Below are 23,041 nucleotides of genomic sequence, written 5' to 3' on the forward strand. Positions count from 1 at the left end.
TGTATCAGAACTTCCTTCCTTTCCGCTGCTGAGTAATATTCCATTGTGCGAACGTACTTCATTTTATTTACTCTTCAGTGGATAGACATTTGGGTGGTTTCCACTTTTGGGCTCTTATGAATGTACTGCTATGAATCTTCAGGTGCAAGTTTTTGTGTGGACCTATGTTTTTATTTCTCACGTGTATGCACTTAGGAGAGGCATTTCTGCGTCCTATGGCTACTGTGCGTTTAGCTTTATGAGGGCCTGCCAGGCTATTTTCCAAGGCAGCTGCACGAGTTTACATTGTACCAACAGTAGAGGAGGGTTCCAGTTTCTCCACATCTAGCGCTTTTTATCGTCCATCGTTTTGATGGAATAAAATGTGGGGTGATGGAGGCCTCTTCAGCCATTTGCCGGCCTCAACAGAGCAAGTGACCTCAAGGCAGGATTGCTGCTGGGTCTCAGGAGCAAACTGAAGCCAGAGAGGCTCCAGCGCTGTGAGGATGCTCTGAGGGTCTGTCTGCCTTATGCTCTCTGTGCCCACCAGCTTCCCTGTGTCCACGGCCAGAGGGCAGACGGTGAAGCCACCAGACGCCCCTGGATCACAGGTCCTCAGCCCACCCCCCCAGAGGGGCTGCTGCGCCCATCCCCTGGTTCCAGGAGGGTAGATGAGATGCTCACCCGAGAGCTGCATCAGTGTGGCTGCCCCCCCCCCGCCCCCCACCCTTGCCCTTTCTCCGCTCTAAACAGAACCTGACGATGGAGCACTTCCCTGAGATGGTCCCCAGGTGCCCACTCTCCTGGGTGGCCTCGGGGGAGGCTTCGGCTGCCTTGGGGCTGCCCTGACAAGCCCGGTCTGCCCCACAGTGACTGCCCCAGGGTGTCCTCCACGTACCAGAGGCCGAGACCGAAAACGGGGCTGCCCGGGGCCAGACAGTGGTGGTTGGAATATGATCGACCGGGAGGGTCTGGCTCCCACTTTCAAGATCAAGGGCCTGCGAGCCTGTGAACAGCCCTAGCCACGGCACATGGTTCCTGCTGGGCTGAGCATGGAGGGAGATGCCCGAGTGAGTCACAGTTCTGACCTTATCTTAGAGATTTGCTTTTCTACCCTGTGCTGTCCTTTGTGCTACTAACTTACCTGTGTACACCCCTCCCACCTGTGTAGGAGGGTACCTGTTTCTCCACATCCTTACCTGGACTCTATATTATCAGCCTTTTGAATCTTTTCTAAGAGGCACAGAAAATGAGCTCCTGATTCTGATTTGCATTTCCTTCTTTTCCATCATGAAAAAATGAGTGAAACTGAGACAAGCCCTTTGCATTCCTTTTACCTTTTAAAAAACCAGCGGTTTATGTCCATCGCCCATTTTTCTCCTGCCCTTTTGCGTATCGAGCTGCAAGGACCATGGTATTAGGTTGAACCGAGTGAAGTTACCATTTTGTTTTGTTTTGTTTTTATCATAAGTAATTGCTGCATTTTATTTATTTATTTTTTTAAACATCTTTATTGGGGTATAATTGCTTTACAATGGTGTGTTAGTTTCTGCTTTGTAACAAAGTGTAAGTTGTAACGGGTTGCCGATCTGCAGTTTCACGTTACTCATTTTCATAGATTAAGGATTCAGTTTAGCAGGGTGGCTGGATAAAAGTTCATCGTGTAGAAAGTAGTGAATTTCCTGTGAACCAGCAACAACCAAGTGTAGAATGAAACAGGGAAAAGAGATAACCATCCCTAGTACTGAGAGCAAATCAAACAATTTTAGAAGATGCTAATCAAGTGTCTAGGGGTCTAGACACCCCGGATTCGGAATCAGCCAGCAGTGCGTACGAGCGTGGGTCCCAGTCAGGTCTACCATTCCCCAGTTCTGGGTGGGGCTGGAGGATAGGAGCATTTTGCATTTTGGGGAACAAGGAGAGACTAATTGAGACTTAGTCTAAATTAGAACTAGTACTACTGCTAGTTCCTGCTTACCTTTTACCCATCTTTTTTTATAACGTGAACATCTTGTATAAACACGGTACGGTGATTGAAACCAGGCAATTGCATGGGCATGATTCTGTTACCTCTTCTGTGTCTTCATTTGAATTTTATCTGTTCCTCCACGATTGTCCTGTTTCTGTTCTGGGTTCCAATCCAGGATCCCACATGGCATTTTGTTGTTATATCTCCTCCAATCTGTGATAATTTCCCAGACTTTCTTCTTCTTCCATGACCTTCAGGCTTAAGAAGTGGTTACCGGTTATTTTGTAGCATGCCCCTCAATCTGGGTTTGTCTGATGTTTTTAGATGATGATGTTGAGATTATTGCCCTTTTGGGGTTGAAGTGACATGACGCCCTTGCCAGGGCATCATACTGGGGGATCATGACACTGATATGTCTTACTGCTGATGGCATTAACCTTAATGATTGAGGGGTGTCTGCCAGGCTTCTCTGATGCAAAGTTACAACGTTCCCCTTTGTAACTAATAAACATTCTGGGGAGGAGGAGATAATTCTTTCTACGTCTAGTAATTGAAACGCTACTGTAAGAAAGAGCTTTCTCTCCTCTACCACTAATCTATTTATTCACCTATTTATTATATCAGTATAGACTAGGGGAAATTTCTTTTATTCTCTGTGTTGAAATTCAACACTATTGTTATCTAGTTTGTTTCTGAAATTGTTCCAGTTGTGGCTGTTGGGAGCTCCTTCAGACTGGTTCTTACGATGCTGTGACACACCTCCATCCTTTTATTGAGCGTTTCCCCACTTATGGCACTGCAAGATGCTTACCACAAGCTGAGCATCTTATGTTCTCCGGGCCCCTGCCCCGGAAACAATCCCTTCTCGAAGGGGTCTCCAGGATACGATGTCCTCTTCTGCTGTGGTACAGGCACACACATACTTACTGTCTTCCAAGTGTTTATTGGGGACGCGCTGTATGCCAGGCACGGAGCCTAGTCCCTGGCCTTTGTAGGTGGCCGCGAGGAGGTTAAGGCTCAAGGTCACACAGGTGATGGGCCGTCTGGATCAGGACTTGGGTGTGTGGCTTTGCACCAAAGCTTTGTGTGTGAGCGCTCTGTGTTACACACTTGCCCGAGACCCCCACGTACGGGAATGACAAGACAGACCACCCTTGCTGAAGACACTGTGGCCTTGCGTTTTCCCCGTCTGCTATTATCTTGGGACTGCTGGAGTCCAGCCGTCTGTTCCCTGAGAGGCAGCGATGGCTTCCATTATGTTTTCTGTGACATTAATTACCCAAAGCAGTAACTGTTGGAAAGTAAACAACCTGTAAATCTTGGCCGGCCCGGGCAGTTGCCTCCTGTTCTTGGGAACGCGGTGATCCGGGCAGGAGGCCCTGCGCTGGTTCCACTGGCTGGCCAGAGCTACGCTGCAGGGGCACCCGGTGGGCACGGCCCCGGGGCAGGTGGCTGGAAGGGCGGGGGTGTGTCTGTCTGCCCTGGGCACCCCCTCCCCCAGACAGTCCGGAAGAGAGTCAGGTAGCCTGGGGGCTTGTTCCAGCTGGGCTTCCTGGGACTGGGTGACCTTGAATGGCCTTGGGCAGCCAGGCTGCTCAGTGCTGGAGCAGTGGGGAGGGCGTGCGGCACCCAGGACAGTGGCTGGGCCCCAGGGGAGGCTCTGCGCTTGTTGGTGGGAGGTGGTAGTCGCGATGGGCACTTGTTGAGCCCTTCCTCCCTGCCAGGCTGCAGGTGCGTGATCTCATTTCCCCCCCACAAACCGCAAGAACAGTTTGCACATGTAGAGAGTGATGTACAAAGAGGTTCGAGAACTTGCCCAGGACTTGGGAGGGTCTGACTCTACCCCAGTGTGTCTGCCCTGACCCCTCTCTCCTCCCCGCCGCCCGTCCTGGGCCAGGCCACAGGCCGCCGAGTCTCCGCCACTAACTTGCGGTGTCACCTTGGGTACATCAGCAACTCCCTGGGCCTGGGTGTCCTTACCCCCAAAATGGACACAGGGATCCTGGAAGGCAGGTTCTCCGGTGGCCGCCCAGAGAGACCTGCGGGTCTGACCTCGTCTGCCTGTGTCTGTTTATGGGACAAAGAACTGCTTTCCCCAAATGCCCCCCTGTCTGATTGGCTTTTGAGTACCAGCCTGCTGCTAGAACTAAAAAATGCCAAGCATCGTCACCGTGGTCATCTGTTATGTGCTTGGGAAAGTATGAGGCACTACTCCCTCTTCTCTTTGTGTCGTTTTTTCAAAGTCACGTGGAATATATTCCTAGTTAATGCTGAAGATGTGTATAATTTAAGAGGGAAGGGTCCTTCTCTATGCATTATTAGTTCCATATATTTGGCTCACAAATATAGGGATATACGTACTGTAACATTTTAACATAAAAGTATAATCATTGTGTACATGTTATTCAGTGACTTTTTTCCCACTCGTGTGTGTGTGTGTGTGTGTGTGTGTTGGATTTTTTCTATTGTGGATCTAGATCTGCTTAAGTTTTTTTTTTTTTTGGTTTCCACTGTCTTTTTTTTTTTTAAGTATAGTTGATGTACAATATTATATAAGTTACAGGTATACAGTATAGTGATTCACAGTTTTTAAAGGCTATACTCCATCTACAGTTATTATAAAATATTGGCTATATTCCCTGCGGTGTACAATATATCCTTGTAGCTTACTTTATACATATATAATCTTTTTTATTGAAGTATAGTTGATTTACAATATCATGTTAGTTTCAGGTGTACAGCACAGAGATTCAGTAATACATATATATACATTCTTGTGTGTGTGTGTGTGTGTGTGTGTGTGTGTGTATATATATATATATATATATATATATATTCTTCTTCAGATTCTTTTCCCTTATAGATTATTACAAAATAGTGAGCATCGTTCCCTGTGCTCTACAGTAGGTCCTTTACATATATAATCTTAATTTTAAAATTATTTTTTAACTCTTAACTTTTTCAAAGTGATTTTTAAAAAAATTTATTTTATTTATTTTTGGCTGCGTTGGGTCTTCATTGCTGCGCGAGGGCTTTCTCTAGTTGCAGCGAGCAGGGGCTACTCATCGTTGCGGTGCACAGGTTTCTCATTGCAGTGGCTTCTCTTGTTGCAGAGCACAGGCTCTAGGGCGCAGGCTCAGTAGTTATGGCACACGGGCTTAGTTGCTCCGCGGCATGTGGGATCTTCCTGGACCAGGGCTCGACCCCGGGTCCCCTGCATTGGCAGGCAGATTCTTAGCCACTGCGCCACCAGGAAAAGCCCCTCCAAGTGATTTTTAAATTTCAAACTGTGGAAGAATCGAAAGGTTAGTATAATGAACTTCTCTGCACCCTTCACTAGATTCATCAGTGTTTAATGTTTTGTCACATTTCCTTTATCTCTGTATTTTATATATATGTGTCCTCCCTGAATCATTTGAGAGTTAGTTGTAGACATCATACTCTTTTATCCTAACTACTTTAGCAGGTATTTCCTCAAAACAAGGCCATTCTCTTCTATAACCATATTTCCATGATCAAATTCAGGAAATTTAATGCAATAACTTCACCTACCACACAGCCCTATGAAATTGGGCCAATGGTTCTGACACCGTCCTTTTCCGCATTTTTTGCCCCGATTCCGGGTCCAGTCCGGAACAATGCCCTGTGCTTAGTTGGCCTTTCGTCTGGAGGATCCTCACCCTGTCTCTCACAAGGTTGACATTTTGAAGAGTATCCAGGCCAGATGTGGGTTTGCCTGATGTCTCCTCATGAATAGATTCAGGCTGTGTACTTCAGGCAGGGTTAGTCCGTGACCTTGTGTCCTGGCTACAGCATATCCGGGGGCACACGATGCTGTGTCATCTGGTTGAGGGATGGGCCTCGATCTCTGTAACAGCTGCGTGCTCTTCCACAGCTTGGTCTTAACGCAGCTGTTGACCATATAGTTCATTGTTTTCTTTGTGTGGTTTTTTTGTTTTGTTCTTTTTTTTTTACCATTTAGTTCATTTTGTTTTCAGCCATAACAGTACTGCTGCATTGAATAGCCTCAGAGAAATATTTTTTTAATTAATAATTAGTTGCTTTACAATATATGTATTTACATGTTGCTTTACATATATGTATACATATACACATATCCCCTCCGTTTTAGATTTCCTTCCCCTTTAGGTCACCACAGAACATTGAGTAGAGCTCCCTGTGCTATACAGTATGTTCTCATTAGTTATCTATTTTATACATAGTAGTGTATATATGTCAATCCCAGTCTCCCAGTTCATCCCCCCCTCCCCTCTTCTTCCCTTGGTAGGTATTCATACGTTTGTTCTTTACGTCTGTGTCTCTATTTTTGCTCTGCAAGTTCACCTGTATCGTTTTTCTAGATACCACATATAAGCAATACTAGATGATATTTGTTTTTCTCTTTCTGACTTCACTGTGTGTGACAGTCTCTAGGTCCATCCACGTCTCTGCAAATGGCACAATTTCATTCCTTTCTATGGATGAGTAATATTCCATTGTATATATGTGCCACATCTTCTGTATCCACCCCTCTGTTGATGGATATTTAGGTTGCTTCCATGTCCTGGCTATTGTAAATAGTGCTGCTATGAACGTTGGGGTGCGTGTGTCTTTTTTTTTTTTGCAGTGCGCGGGCCTCTCACTGTTGCGGCCTCTCCCGTTGTGGAGCACAGGCTCCGGACGCTCCGGACGCTCAGGCTCAGCGGGCCCAGCCGCTCCACGGCATGTGGGATCCTCCCGGACCCGGGCACGAACCCGTGTCCCCTGCATCGGCAGGCGGACTCTCAACCACTGCGCCACCAGGGAAGCCCGCATGTGTCTTTTTGAATTATGGTTTTCTCTGGATACATGCCCAGGAGTGGGATTGATGTATCATATGGTAGTTCCATTTTTAGCTTTTTAAGGAACCTCCATACTGTTTTCCATAGTGGCTATACCAATTTACATTCCCAAAAACAGTGTAGGAGGGTTTCCTTTTCTCCACACCCTCTCCTGTGGACTAGAGTGCAGGAGATGGCATGGTTGGGTCAGAGGCTGTATGTGTTTGCAGTATTGATGGATATTGTCTAAAGGCTGTGACATCCCCTCTCCCACCTCTGACGTGTGAAAGCCCATTTCCCCACATTTTGTCCTTGAGGGATGTTAACAATCTGTTAAACGTTGGCCAGGCTGATAAATGAAACTGCCATTGCATTCTTTTCTTTTTTTAAAAAAAATAAATTAATTAATTTATTTTTGGCTGCGTTGGTTCTTCATTGCTGCACGTGGGCTTTCTCTAGTTGTGGCGAGCGGGGGCTCCTCTTCATTGCGGTGTGCAGGCTTCTCATTGCGGTGGCTTCTCTTGTTGTGGAGCACGGACTCTAGAGTGCAGGCTCAGTAGTTGTGACACGTGGGCTCAGTAGTTGTGGCACGTGGGCTCAGTAGTTGTGGCACGCGGGCTTAGTTGCTCCGCGGCATGTGGGATCTTCCTGGATCGGGGCTCGAACCTGTGTCCCTGCATTGGCAGGCAGATTCTTAGCCACTGCGCCACCAGGGAAGTCTGCGTTATTTTCATTTGGCCTGTCTTTGACCACTAAAGAGGTTAAACATCTTTGCATGTTCTTCTTGGTTTGGCTGACTAGTTCCAGCTCTGTTATTTGCTTTAGGGAATTTAATGTCAGATTCTGCAGCCATCAGTTAAAAACCTAAAACATGTTTAGTACTGTCCAAGGGGCTATGGGTGTGTGTGTGTATGCATGAGCAAACCTAGTTCAGGTAAACTGGTAGCTGGCTTCTGAGAGCTCTGACTTAGCCATCAGGCACGAAAGCTGAGGGGCAAAGTTGCAAAGCGCTGAGAGAAGTTGGGAGGAGGAAGTGAACAGCAAGAGTGAAAATTAGGTGAAAATTCAACTTTCAGTGTCCATAAAATGTTTGACTGGAACCCAGCCATACCCATTCATTGATGTGCGTCTGTGGCTGCTTCCTCATTGCAGTGACTAAGCTGGGGAGTTGTGGCCCACATGGCTGAAAATAGTTACTGCCCGGCCCTTCTTGGAGAAAGTTTGCTGATGCCTGGGCTGGAGGACATTGGTTATTGTGGGTTACACGAGGGGAAGATCGGGGGAAGCTCGGCTTGCTGAGCCCCTGCCTCTGCTGGGTACCACATAGAGAGCCGCACTTGTGCATTTTATTTAAAACCTCCCTGAAAGAGTCTTCTCTTCCTTTCCCATGTGCTCCTTGCCCTCTTCCCCCATTCTGCCCCTCCCTGCGTGGGGTGGAAGCAGGAAGGTCAAGGGGGGGGCGGGGCAGTGGGAGGTTGCGCAAGAGGGAAGCTTCCATCCCCCTTTGAGTGGCGTCAGGGCCCTTTGGACAAAGTCTAAGCCACTCTTCCCGGTGGTGACCCGGGCTCCCCACTGAGCCTCAGCCCAGCTGAGGGGCCCATACCCCTCCCCGCAGGCTAAAGCTGGAGCCCTAAAGTGGGAAGGGGTCACCGAGCTCTGCTGGCCTCTGCAGCTCCAGGGCTAGTGGGGTGCTGGACAGGATCACTGGAGGAAATCCAGGACCTTAAGGGCTCTGTCAAGGCTGTGGGAAGGCCACACCAGCAGTAGGGCTCCCCTGCTGTGCTGTTGATGGCCTTGTCGCAGGAGAGCCTCTGAGCCGGGGACCTCCTGTGCGCCACTGTGTGCTGGGTGTGTCTTCAAACTTACATCAGCCTGCTGCGTTAACCACCAATACTGTCCACATTTTTGGAGTCATTTACCCATTACAAAGTCGTGGGCTCAGAGGGGAGTCTGGATTCCAAACCTGGGTGCTAACGAGATCCCCACGGTAGTCGTATGGGTCTGTAGAACGCTGGCACTGCATAGCTGTACAGTGTTTACCATGACTTTATTTAATTATGGTATATGATTATGATTTTCAGTATGCAGACGTGACACGCACTTGAAAAAATTAAGTTGAAGTGAGTGGATTAAATAAAATAGGCTCACATTGGCAGCAACATGGTTGGACCTAGAGATGATCATACAAAGTGAAGTAAGTCAGAGACAGACAGATATCATATGGTATCACTTAACGTGTGGAATCTAAACTACGACACAATTGAACTTATCTGTGAAACAGACTCACAGATGTAGAGAACAGACTTGTGGTTGCTAAGGGAGAGGGGGGTGGGGGAGGGATGGATTGGGAGTTTGGGGCTAGCAGATACAAACTTATATACAGGATGGGTAAACAACAAGGTCCTACTGTAGAGCACAGGGAACTATATTCAGTATCCTGCGATAAAGCATAATGGAAAAGAATATGAAAAAGAATATATATATATGTATAACTGCATCACTTTGCTGTACAGCAGAAACTAACACAACATTTATTTCAATAAAATAAAAAAAAATAGGCTCGTTCCACTACGGGTGGTTTTGAATTTCAGTGGCAAAATGGTGGGAGTGGTGTGTGAATGCGTATGGCGAATGCAACTCCTGCTAGTGTCTCGGGCTGTCCTGCACCCAGCGTGCCACTGGCACAGGGGAGGGGGGAAGGGGCTGCTGTGCAATGATTGCTCAGTAATGGAGCCCAAGAGATCCTCCTGCTAAGGCAGGGCTGGGGAGTTGGAACCCACAACCAGAATGCAGTGCAGAATGACAGCCAGCTCCAAGAGTTCTTCCTCCATTGAATTATTTTTCATGCGAGAGAAATACTAGTTGACCCTTGAGCAACATGGATTTGGACTGTGCGGGTCCACTTATACACAAGATTGAATTCTTTTCAATAGCAAATACTACAGTACTACACAGTCCGAGGTTGGCGGAGCCCAGGGACACAGAGGAACGGCAGATCTGCCCTGAGGGTCCGCGCCCCTGACCCCCACGTTGTTCTAGGGTCAACTATTTTTTTTAAAAATTTATTTATTTTTGGCTGTGTTGGATCTTCGTTGAGGTGCAGGGACTTCTCATTGCGGTGGCTTCTCTTGTAGCGGAGCACAGGCTCTAGGTGCACGGGCTTCTGTAGTTGTGGCGCTCGGGCTCAGTAGTTGTGGCTCGCGGGCTGTGGGCTCTAGAGCACAGGCTCAGTAGTGGTGGTGCATGGGCTTATTAGTTGCTCTGTGGCATGTGGGATCTTCCTGGACCAGGGCTTGAACCCGTGTTCCCTGCATTGGCAGGAGGATTCTTAACCACTGCACCACCAGGGAAGCCCGGGTCAACTGTATTTTAATTTCAGATCGACTGAATGCTCTAGAGAATAAGAGAACAAATATTCATGTGCCCAATGCGGTGTTTGCAACCTTGCCAGATTTGCTTCTGATTTTACCTGTTTCTAATCCTGTTGCCTTTCCTCCCAGAAGCAAAACCATCGTTGTGAAGTTGGTGGTCCCTCTGTGCACGCTTAAATTTTTATTCCTTTATGCAATACTTAACCATAAAAGCGACCAGTATTTTCCCTGTCTCCAAACTTTATATAACTGGTCTCATAGACATCACTGTGTCCCTTTTTCTGTTTAATAGTATGTTTCTGAGATTTCTCCATGTTGATCCATGCCTCTGGAGGGCTCATTTTAAATACCGTGTGCTATTCCATTCTAAGTCCATAATAGAATTAATGTGTCTTTCTCCTGTGGCTGGATATAGGTTGGTGACAATTTCTCACTGCAATGAGCAATGCCACAGTGGGCAATTTTTATCTAAGTCTCTCAGTGCATATCAAGTACTTCCTTAGGATGTGCCTCTAGAATTGATGTGCTTGACAAGGGGCTTGTGTGTCTTTAGCCTAACTCTTATTTTTGGGGGGGGGGTGGGAGGCAAACTATGGTCCCAATGGTTATATTAGTGTAACACTTCCATCATCAGTGCCGTAGAGCCCATTCTCCACAGGCTTATCCACACTTGCTACTGTCAAGCTGAAGTTTTTGTCCCTCGGACAGATGTTAGATAGTATCTTATTTTACTTTACAGTATCCTGTTTTCTTGTACCGTCCGGCACATCTTTCCATGTGTTTGTTGACCTTCTTCTGTTTCCATAGGGTGAACATATGCCCCAGTTTGCTAGGTCATTTCCCACTGATAGGGACTGTGTAAATATTAACAGCACCCCTGGTATTTTCAGAAGTTTCTCAATATAAATTTTAACACAGATTTTCTTATGTTTTATAAAGGATATAATTTTTCTTTTGTGTATTTGTTTCTTGTTTAAGAAATCCTTTCCTACCCCATGGTCATAAAATAGTCTCCTATTTTCTTTAGAAATGTTAAGGTTTTGCTTTTATTTTATGGTTTTCATCCACCTAGAATTAATTTATTATGTGTGATATGAGGTATGGATTTATTTTTCCATATGGATAACCGGTTATCTCACACTCTTGAAAAGTCTGTCTTTTTTTTAAAAGCACTGCTACATAGATCAAGTTTCCTGGAATCTAAAGGTTTATTTCTGGGCTCTTTTACATTGTTCTATTTGTCCTCATACCAAAAATGTCATGGTTTTAGCTATTGTCACCTTATAATATGTTCAGGATATTTTATATTATTACCTTAAAAATTATTTTATTGAAGTCTAGTTGATTTACAGTGTTGTGTTAATTTCTGCTGTACAGCAAAGTGATTCAGTTATGCACATATGTATATATATATACGTTCTTTTTCATAATGGTTTATCACAGGATATTAAATATAGTTTTCTGTGCTATGCAAAGTATTTTATTTTATTTTTTAACATCTTTATTGGAGTATAATTGCTTTACAATGGTGTGTTAGTTCCTGCTTTATAACAAAGTGAACCAGCTATACATAGACATATATCCCCTTGTTCTCTTTTTTATTTTATTTTATTTTTCTATGTTTTGGCCACGCCTCGCAGAAGGTGGGATCATGGTTCCCCCACCAGGATCGAACCTGTGCCCCCTGAAATGGAAGCGTCGAGTCTTAACGACTGGACCTCCAGAGAAGTCCCTATACAGAGTATTTTAAAGGGAATAGGAACATGTGTTTCAGGGAGACTCGTTTATCATGAGGAAATGATATGCTACAGAATGGTCACATATACATCAGATTTCTAAGACCCATCTTGGTTCAGAGAACTGAGGTCCTGGGCATTAGGAATTTGAGCATTAAAAGAAAGGGGAGGGTTTAGGTGGATGGAACAGGGTCATGAAATAAGACAAATATCAAGAAATTCAGGAGAAATATAACAGACGGATTCCTTGAATATTAGAACCAGAAGGGAACTTTTGAAGCCACCAGACACCGTGCGGAGTAGCTTGGCTAAGTGACCAGTCTTTGGAGTCCAGCAGAGCTGGGTCTGATCTTCCACAAGATACTTAACCTCTCTGGATCTTAACGTCCTCATCTATAAAACAAGAGCAATAATGGGTTTTCCTCATAAGACTGTTGAGAGGGCTGAATGAAATAATGCTCACGAGGGCTTAGCAATGTCCCGACACAGAGCTAGATGACAACTAAGTGATTGTTTACTTATTTATTATCCTATTCCCTTGATTCTAAGACCAGCATTTTTTCCTTGTCCCACATTTCACAATTCTGAAATTACAACAGGCTTTACTGTCAGTTTCTGTAGTGATTTATTTATCCTTCTGGGTTATTATTTTTTTTCCAGAAGTTCAGAATCTTTTCATTTTATTTCAAAATTTTAAAGTCATGTTTGTTTGTTTTTTAAACATCTTTATTGGAGTACAGTTGCTTTACAATGTTGTGTTAGTTTCTGCTTTATAACAAAGTGAATCAGCTATACATAGACATATATCCCCATATCTCCTCCCTCTTGCTATCCTTCTGGCTTATTGTTTAGGGTGTAGGAAACAGAGGATTTTACAGACAAGGAAATGGAGTCAATGTGCTTTATCCAGGGTCAGGGAACAAGTCGAGTTGGTCATCCTAAGAATCCCCTTTATTTCTAGTCCTAAAGGGGAGAAGGAAGGAGGAAAAAAATACCATCTTGACTGGGGATGGGGCTCATGGGGCGCTTTATATGCCACCAGATGCTGGGGGCAAACTTTAACCAGAATGGAACCAGATGCCTTCCAGAAAGGCGAAGTTGAGAGAGAGCCTCCTGCCCAGCAGACAGCACCCACCAGGTTGGCTGGGGCCAAGTTTCTGCTCCTGGCTCTATCACCGACTAGCTGTGTGAGCTTGCTCAAGTCAGGTAACCTCTCTGAGCCTCCGCTTCCTTCTGTCAGGTGGGGCTCATAATCTAAACTGCATTGTTGATTCAGGTGAGTTAATACCTGGGCAGACTTTGCTGCTGGGTGAGCACCCAGTGAATGGAAGCTGTTAGGTGTTCCCTAAAGGCACGTCTCTCAGGGCCACCTCCCGACTACAGTTTTGCTCGGGGTTACTTTCTCATTCATTCTTCCCTCAACTGTAGAAATCCTGCCCACTCTTCAAAGTTTATCGCCAAGTGTTATTTTCTTATTCAGACCCTTCCTCCCCACCTCCCCCTCTGGATCTCTGTTGTTTCTTATTTGTTTTCTTTTCCAAAATTTTTTAAATTTAATTTTTCTTTTATATTGGCATACAGTTGATTTACAATGTGTTAGTTTCAGGTGTACAGCAAAGTGATTCAGTTATACATATACGCATATCCGTTCTTTTTCAGATTCTTTTCCCTTATAGGTTATCACAGAATATTGAATAGAGTTCCCTGTGCTATGCAGTAGGTCCTCATTGGTTATCTGTTTTATGTATAGCGTGTATATGTTAATCCCAAACTCCTAATTTATCCCTCCCCACCTTTCCCCTTTGGTAACCATACGTTTGTTTTCTATGTCTGTGGGTCTAGTTCTGTCTTGTAAGTAAGTTTATTTGTCTCCTTTTTATAGAGTCCACATATGAGTGATATCATATGGTATTTGTCTTTCTCTGTCTGACTTACTTCTCTCAGTGTGATCATCTCTAGGGTTCGCCTTATGCCGGTTCTGTTTGAGATACCCCAGAAGATTGCCAACCCTTTGAGGGCGGGAGGCTGTCTTGCTTTTGCCAACCCTGTAGTTCTAGCACAGAACATCGAGTCCCTCCTGCGTCAAACAGTGCAGTGGTGAGCAAAACAGACACAGCCCTGTACCTTGACAGAGCCCACTTTCCTCAGCTCCCGCCCATGCCCTGAGGTGATGCCGGCCAAGGAGAGAGATGTCCATGTCCCCCGGGTCAATTCAGCCGTCCCGACCTTGCTCATCAGCCCGTGTGTCACTGGAGATGCTGCTGCTGCACTGGCTGGGAGGGGGCTGGGGAGGTGTGTTGGCGCCTTGGCAGGCCGAACGGGGAGGGGGGCCGGGCGTCTGTCTGAGGCCTGAGCAGGGCGGGTGCAGAGTGGCTGGCGGGGGGGTTCCGTGAGGAAGGGAGATGCGGTGGGGAAGCAGGGGGGCAGGTCTGTGCTGCTGGTGGAGGAGACCGGGACCCGGGGCCTATAGCCGCATTAGTAGCTCTGATCCCTGAGTGGCCACCTGTGATGCTCACGTCTGGGGACTGCTCTGCGCGGAACGGGAGGTGTCGCCTGCCGGGCCTGAGCTGAGCTTGCCCCGCAGAGCCTGGGGTCAGTGTTCATGGGGCCCTGGGGCGCCCGTAAACCCACGGTAATGACCATCTGGGCCTTGGGCCTCATGCCAGAGCTGGCTGCATTCTTCCTGGAGGAAGGTGGAGGACACTGGAAAAACCAGTTTAGGGTGTGTGAGGCTCCATTGCCTGTCGCTATCAAGGGAGTGTTGGCTCCGGAGCCCGGAAACGTGTGAAAAATCTGGGTTTTTCAGAAAGGTACAAGTGTCGATTCAGGTCAGCCCTTAGGAACTGGCACGTGAGCAGGCCAAGAGTTTGGGGTCCATGCCTTTTCCTTCTGATGGAACGTGCCCAGCAGCGCGACCTGAGCGGTGCCGGGGCCTGGTGTGTCTTTCTGGTTTTCACTCGTCCTGGCAGCCGGGCTGGCGAAAGCCGGATGGCCGGGTCCCACCTTCCTGAGCAGGGGGCTTCACCGAGTGGGCACCTCTGAGCCAGCCAGTGTCATGTCCACGCCCACGGCACCGTGTCCCCAGGATTGCACGGCGTTTGGCGTGTGGTTGTGTGCTCAGCGAATACTTGGAATGAATGACTGAATTTCGTAGTCTCTGCCTGCTCTGTTATTCACTGGGGGACTGAGTATATTAGTTTCCTGGGGTTGCTTTAACAAATGGACTGCAAACACGTTGGCTTAACACACAGCAGAAGTTTATTGTCTCACAGTCCTGGAGACCAGAAGTCAGAAATCCTCCAGGGCTGTGGTCCTCGTGGGGACTTTAGCGGAAAATCCGTTCTTTGTGTCTTCCGACTTTGGGTGGCTCTAGGCATTCCTTGGCTTGTGGCTGCATCAGTCCCATCTCTGCTTCTGTGGTCACCTTGCCTCCTCTTTTCCCTTTGTGTCCTCTTATAAGGACACTTGTCATTGGATGTAGGGACCTCCAGGACAAACCAGGATCATTCCTCGTCTCAAGATCCTTAACTTAAATTTCATCTGCAAAGACTCTTTCCAAATAGAAGGTAACATTCACAGGTTCTGGAGATTAGGGTATGGGCATATCTTTTGGGGGACTACAATTTAACCCACTCCAGGGAGTCTTAATATTTTTCTTTTTTTTGTTTTGTCTTTCTTGTTTGTTTGTTTTAATATTTTTCTAATCATTGCTTTTCTAGACATATTAAAGCTGTTAACCACTGGATCTGTGCTGCTCCTAGTTTGCTGTTTGCATTTACGATATAGATGTATATATATCTACATCTGTATCTGTATCCTTATCAGATTTCTCTTTCCCTCATTGATTTTGGGTTCAGAAAGTCCTTCCCTACTGAGTCGTCATTCACATTAAAACAAAACCTTAGGAAATTAGTTTTTTTTTTTTTTTAACATCTTTATTGGGGTATAATTGCTTTACAATGGTGTGTTAGTTTCTGCTTTATAACAAAGTGAATCAGTTATACATATACATATGTTCCCATATGTCTTCCCTCTTGCGTCTCCCTCCCTCCCACCTTCCCTATCCCACCCCTCCAGGCGGTCACATAGCACTGAGCTGATCTCCCTGTGCTATGCGGCTGCTTCCCACTAGCTATCTACCTTACGTTTGTTAGTGTGTATATGTCCATGACTCTTTCTCGCCCTGTCACAGCTCACCCTTCCCCCTCCCCATATCCTCAAGTCCATTCTCCAGTAGGTCTGTGTCTTTATTCCAGGAAATTAGTTTTTTAATCCAGTGGTAACTTGGATTAAACCTGCAAAACCCCGGGAAATCTGCGTGAGGTCTGGAGTTCAGTTAATTGTACTGTGCCATGGTCAGTTTCGATAACGTACCGTAGTGACCTCAGATGCCATCACTGGGGGAAGCTGGGGTTGATACTCAGGACCTTTCTGTACTATTTTTGTAACTTCTTGTGAGTGTATCATTATTTTAACAAATTTTTAAACAAATTTTGATTAGATTTACCAAGAACAATTATGAGATCATTTGTTCTCTCTTATTTGTAAAGCATCCTTTATGAAGCTCTGATGTATGCTGAGCTGTTGTAGAGTTGTGGTTGAATTTACTTAATTTGGAAAAAGTTGACATCATTTGCTAGGTGGTCTTCCCCTCTAGGAATGTGGCATATCCTATTTTTTCAAGCTATATTTTATTTTCCAATAAAATATGTGTAGTTTTCTTCAGGTTATTTGCAGATACTTTAAAGTTTGGGGGTGTTCTTATGGATGGATCTTTTCTCCATTTACATTCTTTCACTGGCTCGTGCTGGTTACATGTCCCCAAATAGAATCCCCACACCCTTTCAAATACATGAAATTCTTTTAACTTGAGAAAATGCATTTCATTCTGCAATTAGAGACAATGTTTAACAGGCTTTTATTCGTTCCTTTAAACCTGCTCTCAGGAAGGGTCCGGTCAGTTATTTAATGGAGATTTAAGTATCTGTGTCCTCCATCTGAGTGTATAGGGGGTGTTCTTCATAAAGAAATATGAAGTCGTTGACTTCCCTGGTGGTCCAGTGGTTAAGACTCCGCGCTTCCGCTGCAGAGGGCACGGGTTCGATCCCTGGTCAGGGAAGTTCTGCAAGCCGTGGTGAGGCCGAAAGAAAAAAGAAAAAAGAAATACGAAGTTGTGTTCTGTAAATTGAACGCTAAGTGTGTTGTTTTCGATTCTATGTCTTTGAACATTGTAGAGGTGCTGTCTCTCTCCAGGGGTCACGCGCGTTACCTTGGGAGCCCCAGGCGCCCCTCCAGGCCACACGGACAAACTCAGAACATGATCTGAGCTGTCCGTGGCCTTTGTTCTCTGCTTTGGTCCCTGGGGCCGTGAGGCCTGGGTGGGCCCTGAGGGTGTTGAGAAGACCTCTAGCTGGGGGAGTCCCAAATTTGAAGACAGAAATGCAAAATGTCCTATTATCCCCCCTCCAGGTCAGTCTTATGAAATCCGACTGCTGGAGAATCGGAAGCTGGGAGATTTTCAGGATCTGAACACAAAATATGTGAAGGTGAGGCTGCCAGCTGCGCCCTTCCTGGGCTCCTGAGGGTGCTCTGTCGGGGTCCCAGCACCCGGGCTTGCGGCGGGAGTGCCTGGGAGGTTTGGGGAAAGCTCCAGGGGCAGAGGTGGGCTCCTGGTCCCTGGAGTGTGGGCCTCGGGCGGGCCGGCAGCATTGGGAGCTAGAGGGATGTGGGCTGATGGACTGGGCGCTGGGTTGGACAGACTCGGCTTCCAGCCTGGCTTTGCCTCTTCCCAGCCTTTTCTGAGCTTCAGTTTACTCATCTGTGCAGAAGGGTTTGTAGATGACCCACATGTGCCGAGCGCTTAGCAACCCTGGAAAGAAGGGCAGCACTCGTGTTCGTGCCGTCATTCATATTGTTGGGGTTCTGGGAGGGGTGCGGGGAGGAAGCCTCCAGGCAGCTCCAGGCCTTGGAGGGCAGGAGGTGTGTCTGGCTTGGGGATGGTTGAGGGCAGGTTCCTTGTGGGTCCCTCTCAGGCCGCACCCCCAGCTGTCCCTTACTGCCACCCCTGCCCCTCCCCCCGCCCAGAGCATCATCCGTGTGGTGTTCCACGACCGGCGGCTACAGTACACGGAGCACCAACAGCTGGAGGGCTGGCGGTGGAGCCGGCCCGGGGACCGCATCCTGGACATCGGTGAGTCTCCCGGGCCAGGAGGGAGAGGCCGACGGAGCTCCAGGCACACGGGGGTCCTTCCTGGGTGCCATCCGGACCCAGGCCTGTCCAGGGCATCTTGGTGCACTTTTGCCTTATGTAAAACCCCACAGGAGCTGGTGGAGGTGACCGTGCCACCAGGCCTGCCCTCGGGGGTTCACCTTTTGCGGAGGCCTGGGATGGGGTGGCATGCGGGATTCAAGGACCTGCCGTCAGGGAGCGAGAAGCAGGGAAAGCTTTGCAGAAAGATCCTGCCTTAAAGGGTCATGATGAGTGATGAAGGGCCGGGGGGGCCTCACAGAGAGGGGCAGTGGCAATGGAACTGGGGGCTCAGGCGGTGGCCCGCGGTCTTTTATCCACAACACTTGGGCCCAGATGGGTTTTGGAACTCAGAAGTTGGAATGACAGTAAGGTGTGTAGACCCATAGCTTAGGGTCACACCGCCAACAGGCAGTCAAGCAGAGCAATGTTCCTCCAGCAAAACAGAATGACTCTACACAATGGGGTAAAGGCGTCAAGTCAGGCTTCTGCCAAGTGAGTTACGCAAAGCCTAGTTTTCAGAACTTCTGGCATTTCGAATTGTGTAAGGAATTTGGACCTGTAATGAGAATCCTTCCTGAAATATTTGGGAGTGGCTGACGATTGCACTTTTGTGTGTGTATGTGCACAGATATTCCACTGTCTGTTGGTATCTTGGACCCCAGGGCCAGCCCGACCCAGCTGAATGCAGTTGAGTTTTTGTGGGACCCTTCGAAGAGAGCATCTGCTTTCATTCAGGTGAGCGGGAGGGAGCTTGCCCTCGGTGGGGAAGCTGGAGCTCCGGGGTCCATTGGGTCGTTTCTCGAAACCATCCTTCCGGGGGGCCCTGATGGGCTCCTGCCCTCTGCTGCAGGAAAGGAGGCTGGAAGGGTGGATGGGTGTGGCTCAGAGTCACAGGACTCGGGACGTTGTAGCATCCTGTGTGGGTTTTGCTTATCAGTATGTAAGCTTTTTACAAAATAAGTATGGCCTAGCATTAATAATTTGAAGTGAAAATTTTTTTCGTAATTGTTTCTATTATTAAATTAATTATTTAATTCTCAAGCACCTGGTTGTGAACCTGGCCTTGTGTTAAACACCATGGCAGATAGAGGTGGCCAAGGGCCCAGCCGGGGCCCTGTGCTTCCAGGCTTGCCCCTGGCTCTCTTACTGTGTGTCCCTTTTTGAGCCTCTTGGTTTTCCCACCTGTCTTATAAATTAGGGAGTGAAAATAGAGCCATGACCACAAGGCCTGGTTCATAGTGATTGCTCAGTGAAAGTGAGCGATCTTTTTGCCTTGCATAATTACGATACTTGAATTGCATTTTAAAAGAATTATAATAATGTTATCGTTTACTATTACAATAAGATGAATTGTATTATGACGTGATCACAGTGTTATAGCAAGAAATGTACGTCAAGTGCCTTCTGTGTAACAGGCACTAGCGAGAAATAAAGAAGCGGTCCCAGCTTCTGGCCTGGCCTGAGTAACCTGGCCACCAGGCCCTTAGGGACTAAGCTGTGGTCCCTGCTCTGTGGTCTGTGGGATTTGCCAAGGGAGAGTTCTCAGGGGCAGGAGTGAGGGGGTCTGCTGGGGTCAGTGGGCCTGGAGCAACGGCAAGGACTTAGGTGGTCAGGCAGGGCCTCCAAGGTCAAGGGAGAAAGGTGAGAGGGCAGGCCCTCTGTGGTTAGGGGATGGGGCGGCCAGCGGCCCGACAGAGTGGACAGCACTGGGGGAGAGCGGAGAGGTGGAGGTGGGTCTGACCGTGCGGAATGGAAACCTCCATTTGGAGAGGAGCCCATGGGTGGGGGGCGGTCCAGAGCCCACCCTCACCTGCTTCTGGCTACCTGCCCCCCGCGTCCCCTGCAGGTGCACTGCATCAGCACAGAGTTTACCCCGAGGAAGCACGGGGGCGAGAAGGGCGTGCCCTTTCGGGTGCAGATCGATACCTTCAAGCAGAGTGAGAATGGGGAGTACACGGAACACTTGCACTCGGCCAGCTGCCAGATCAAGGTGTTCAAGGTAGGACGGCCCCGCCAGCTCCATCCGCCGTCACCCGGCCCCTCGCCCTGCCTGGGACGGCGATGCCAAAACGCGGAGGCCCAGCGGGGAGTGCGGCATCCCCATAAGGAGCCCCGGGGCTCCTGCCTGGGCTCTGATGAGCCAGCCTGCCTGCTTTTTTCCCCACAGACGGCCGGGCTCGGCTCTACTTGACCAGAGTGGTGGGATTGGCACACTTGTAGATTTTTGTTTTTCCTCCCAAGCACTTTGGCCGCACATTCTGTAGTTGCCCATTAGATTCTCCTTAGAAGTCAAGTTAGGAGACCTCCCGTGTTTATTTGTTTTTATTGAAGTACGGTTGATTTACAATGTCGTGTGAGTATCCGGTGTACAGCACAGTGATTCAGTTATACATATACACGTATCTATTCTTTTTCAAATACTTTTCCCATTTAGGTTATTACAGAGTATTTCCCTGTGCTGTACAGCAGCTCCTTGTTGGTTATCTGTTTTACGTATGGTAGCGTGTATGTGTTAATCCCAGCGAATGTTCTTCCCTAGCCCCTGCGCAGTGGCCTCCTGGTACCTCCCTTCATTTCCTTTCTCGTCTCACCCGCTGCAGTCTCCTGCCGTTGCTTCTCACCTCATCTGTCTGGACAGATTATTTCCTAAAGACGGTCCACAGTGGTGTAGCTCAGGGTGGCCCCGCAGGGAGGGAGGGTGGCCGCGGACCCCGCGTCATCCTCAGGGTGGGCGGACCGGTGCCGAGCCGGACCACAGGTCCCGTCGCCAGCAGGCTGGACCTGCCCGCCGGCCAGGAGATCCCAGCAGGTGCCCCAGGACGGGGCGCGGACCGGCCCCAGTGCCTTCCCCGTCTTTCACAATCAGGGGACCTGGGGACTTGCCGACAAAGCTCCGTCTGCTGGGACTGGAGATGCCAGAGTGATCGGCCGTAGAAATAGGGCCTCGTCCCAGAGGAAGCTGGGTCAGTGTTGATCTTCCTGAGCTTGGGATGGATGTGGAAATAAGTGCCCATAGGTAGAACCATCAACCTGGCGGTGGAGTGGTGATCTGGCCTGTTTCCCAACTGGACTGGAAGGCCCTGAAGCTGCCCGTGTCTGCACTCAGGCCACACAGCCGGGCAGCTGGCTTCATCCCCACTGATAGTGTCTGGCCGCCCGAGGGCTGTGGGCAAAGGGTCCTGAGGCCCTGGCCGGGCTCTGTGCACTGGGACACCTTGGTCAGTCAGCGCTGCCACCCTGGGTGGGGAGGGAGGGATGGTGGGGGGGGAGCGTGAGTTTGTCTTCTCTGCCAGGGCGGTAGCACCCTCCAGAAACCTGCTGCATCATTATGAAGCCTTGAAACCGGCCTCCGAAGGAAGTTACATTTCTGCCCCATATTTGTTTCCTCTTCCTGCTGTAAAAGAATGACCCAGAGTTGAGTGGGTCAGTACTACATACTGTCTTTTAATGCTGGAGGTCAGAAGTCTGAACCGGGTCTCACTGGGCTAGAGTCGGGGCGTCAGGAGGGCTGAATTCCTTTCTGGAGGCCCCAGGGGAGAATCTCTCTTCCCTTGCCCTTTCCGGCTTCTGGAGGCCTCCGCATTCCTTGGCCTGTGGCCCCTCCTCCATCCTCAAAGCTGGAGTAGGTAGAGCCCCTCTCACACGCATCACCCTGACTCCCCTGCTCGCCCCCGCTCCACTTCTAAGCCCCTGTGATTACACTGGGCCCACGGGATGATCCAGGCTCATCTTCCTATTTTAATCTCACGTTGTTGGCCATCTTAATTCCATCTGCAGCCTCGCCCCCTTCTGCCCTGGAAGGTAACATCCTCCCAGGCTCTGGGTATTAGGACGTGGCCATCTTTGGGGAGCATTAGTCTGCCGACGCCGTCCGCCGGTGCCTCTGGTCTTGTGTGTGCTCCAGGGTCCAGGGTGATTCTGGCTCACCCTGGACAGCTCCGAGGCTGTGCAGCGGGTGGTCTCTGCCTGTCCTGCAGTCCCACCCCCTCCCTGTCATGCACAGACCAGGTCCAGGGTTCCACCAGCTGTCTTCTGCCCTCAGGTGGTGGGCGCGTCCAGTGTGATTCCAGCGCTCAGAGCGCGTGCCCTGGGAATGGGCGCCGGCCCGGATGGTAGGAGGGAGGGGCAGTCTGCGCCAGGGATGCCTAGCCCTCCCCATGGCTCCCGTGAGCTTCCCCTCCTACAGCTCGAGGCGAAAGCTCAGGAGTGAGGGCTCTGCTCAACTTCTCAGCTGTACACCAGGCGTTATTGGGGGACTGGGGCCGGAAGCTGCCTTACCGTCTCCCGCAGGGGGGTAGGAGCCTCTGATACCCGAAACGGGCTCCCCAGAACGCCTGAGGTGACCTGGCCAGCCCCCCAACCCGCACCAGCGGCAGCTCAGACGGGTGTGCACTGGCGCCAGGCACAGCCCAGCCGAACCACCCATCACTCTCCCGTCTCAGATCACCCTGGTTACTAGGAAGCCCTGGCTTCTCAGAGCCCGGCCCTGGGACTCCATGGGGGTGTCTGGGCCGCTCCCTGCCCCGCCGGCTCCCCACAGGCTGCCCCCTACAGGCAGGCTCAGCCACGCTTTACCAGTAATGCTTCTGGGCCGGGAAGAAGGGCCTCCTTTCTGGGACAGGAGGACAGGAGGACGGAGGTGGAGCAGGGAAACCAGATGATGGGGGCCCGGCTGCCGCATGTCCGGCTCTCCCACTGGACACCGGGTCTGTCACTCACGTCCCCATAGGACCCCCAGCAAACCTCCCTCCCTCCAGCCTGGGCATCCCCCCGAGGGCTATTTCCTCAAATCTCCTGAGCTGGGAGTCAAAAGCTGCAGCCTGAGGAAGGTGCCCGCCAGGATGATCCCAAAGGCGCCATCGAGCTTGAGGATGAATTTTCCTCCCGGACTGCCCACTGCATGTGGTCCACTGCCT

General features: G+C 49.1%; 1 protein-coding gene across 1 annotated transcript in view; it reads left to right on the top strand.

Moving 5' to 3' along the window:
- Positions 1 to 23,041, top strand: part of TFCP2L1 (transcription factor CP2 like 1) — a 58,998-nt gene that overhangs the window by 18,999 nt on the left and 16,958 nt on the right. The window contains exons 3-6 of the mRNA XM_065880129.1: positions 17,345 to 17,421; positions 17,960 to 18,065; positions 18,754 to 18,860; positions 19,972 to 20,124. Of these exons, the coding sequence (XP_065736201.1) occupies positions 17,345 to 17,421; positions 17,960 to 18,065; positions 18,754 to 18,860; positions 19,972 to 20,124 (443 nt within the window). The remainder of the gene's footprint in view (positions 1 to 17,344; positions 17,422 to 17,959; positions 18,066 to 18,753; positions 18,861 to 19,971; positions 20,125 to 23,041) is intronic.

This window comes from Phocoena phocoena, chromosome 7 (assembly GCF_963924675.1).
Source record: "Phocoena phocoena chromosome 7, mPhoPho1.1, whole genome shotgun sequence".
Classification (NCBI taxonomy): domain Eukaryota; kingdom Metazoa; phylum Chordata; class Mammalia; order Artiodactyla; family Phocoenidae; genus Phocoena; species Phocoena phocoena.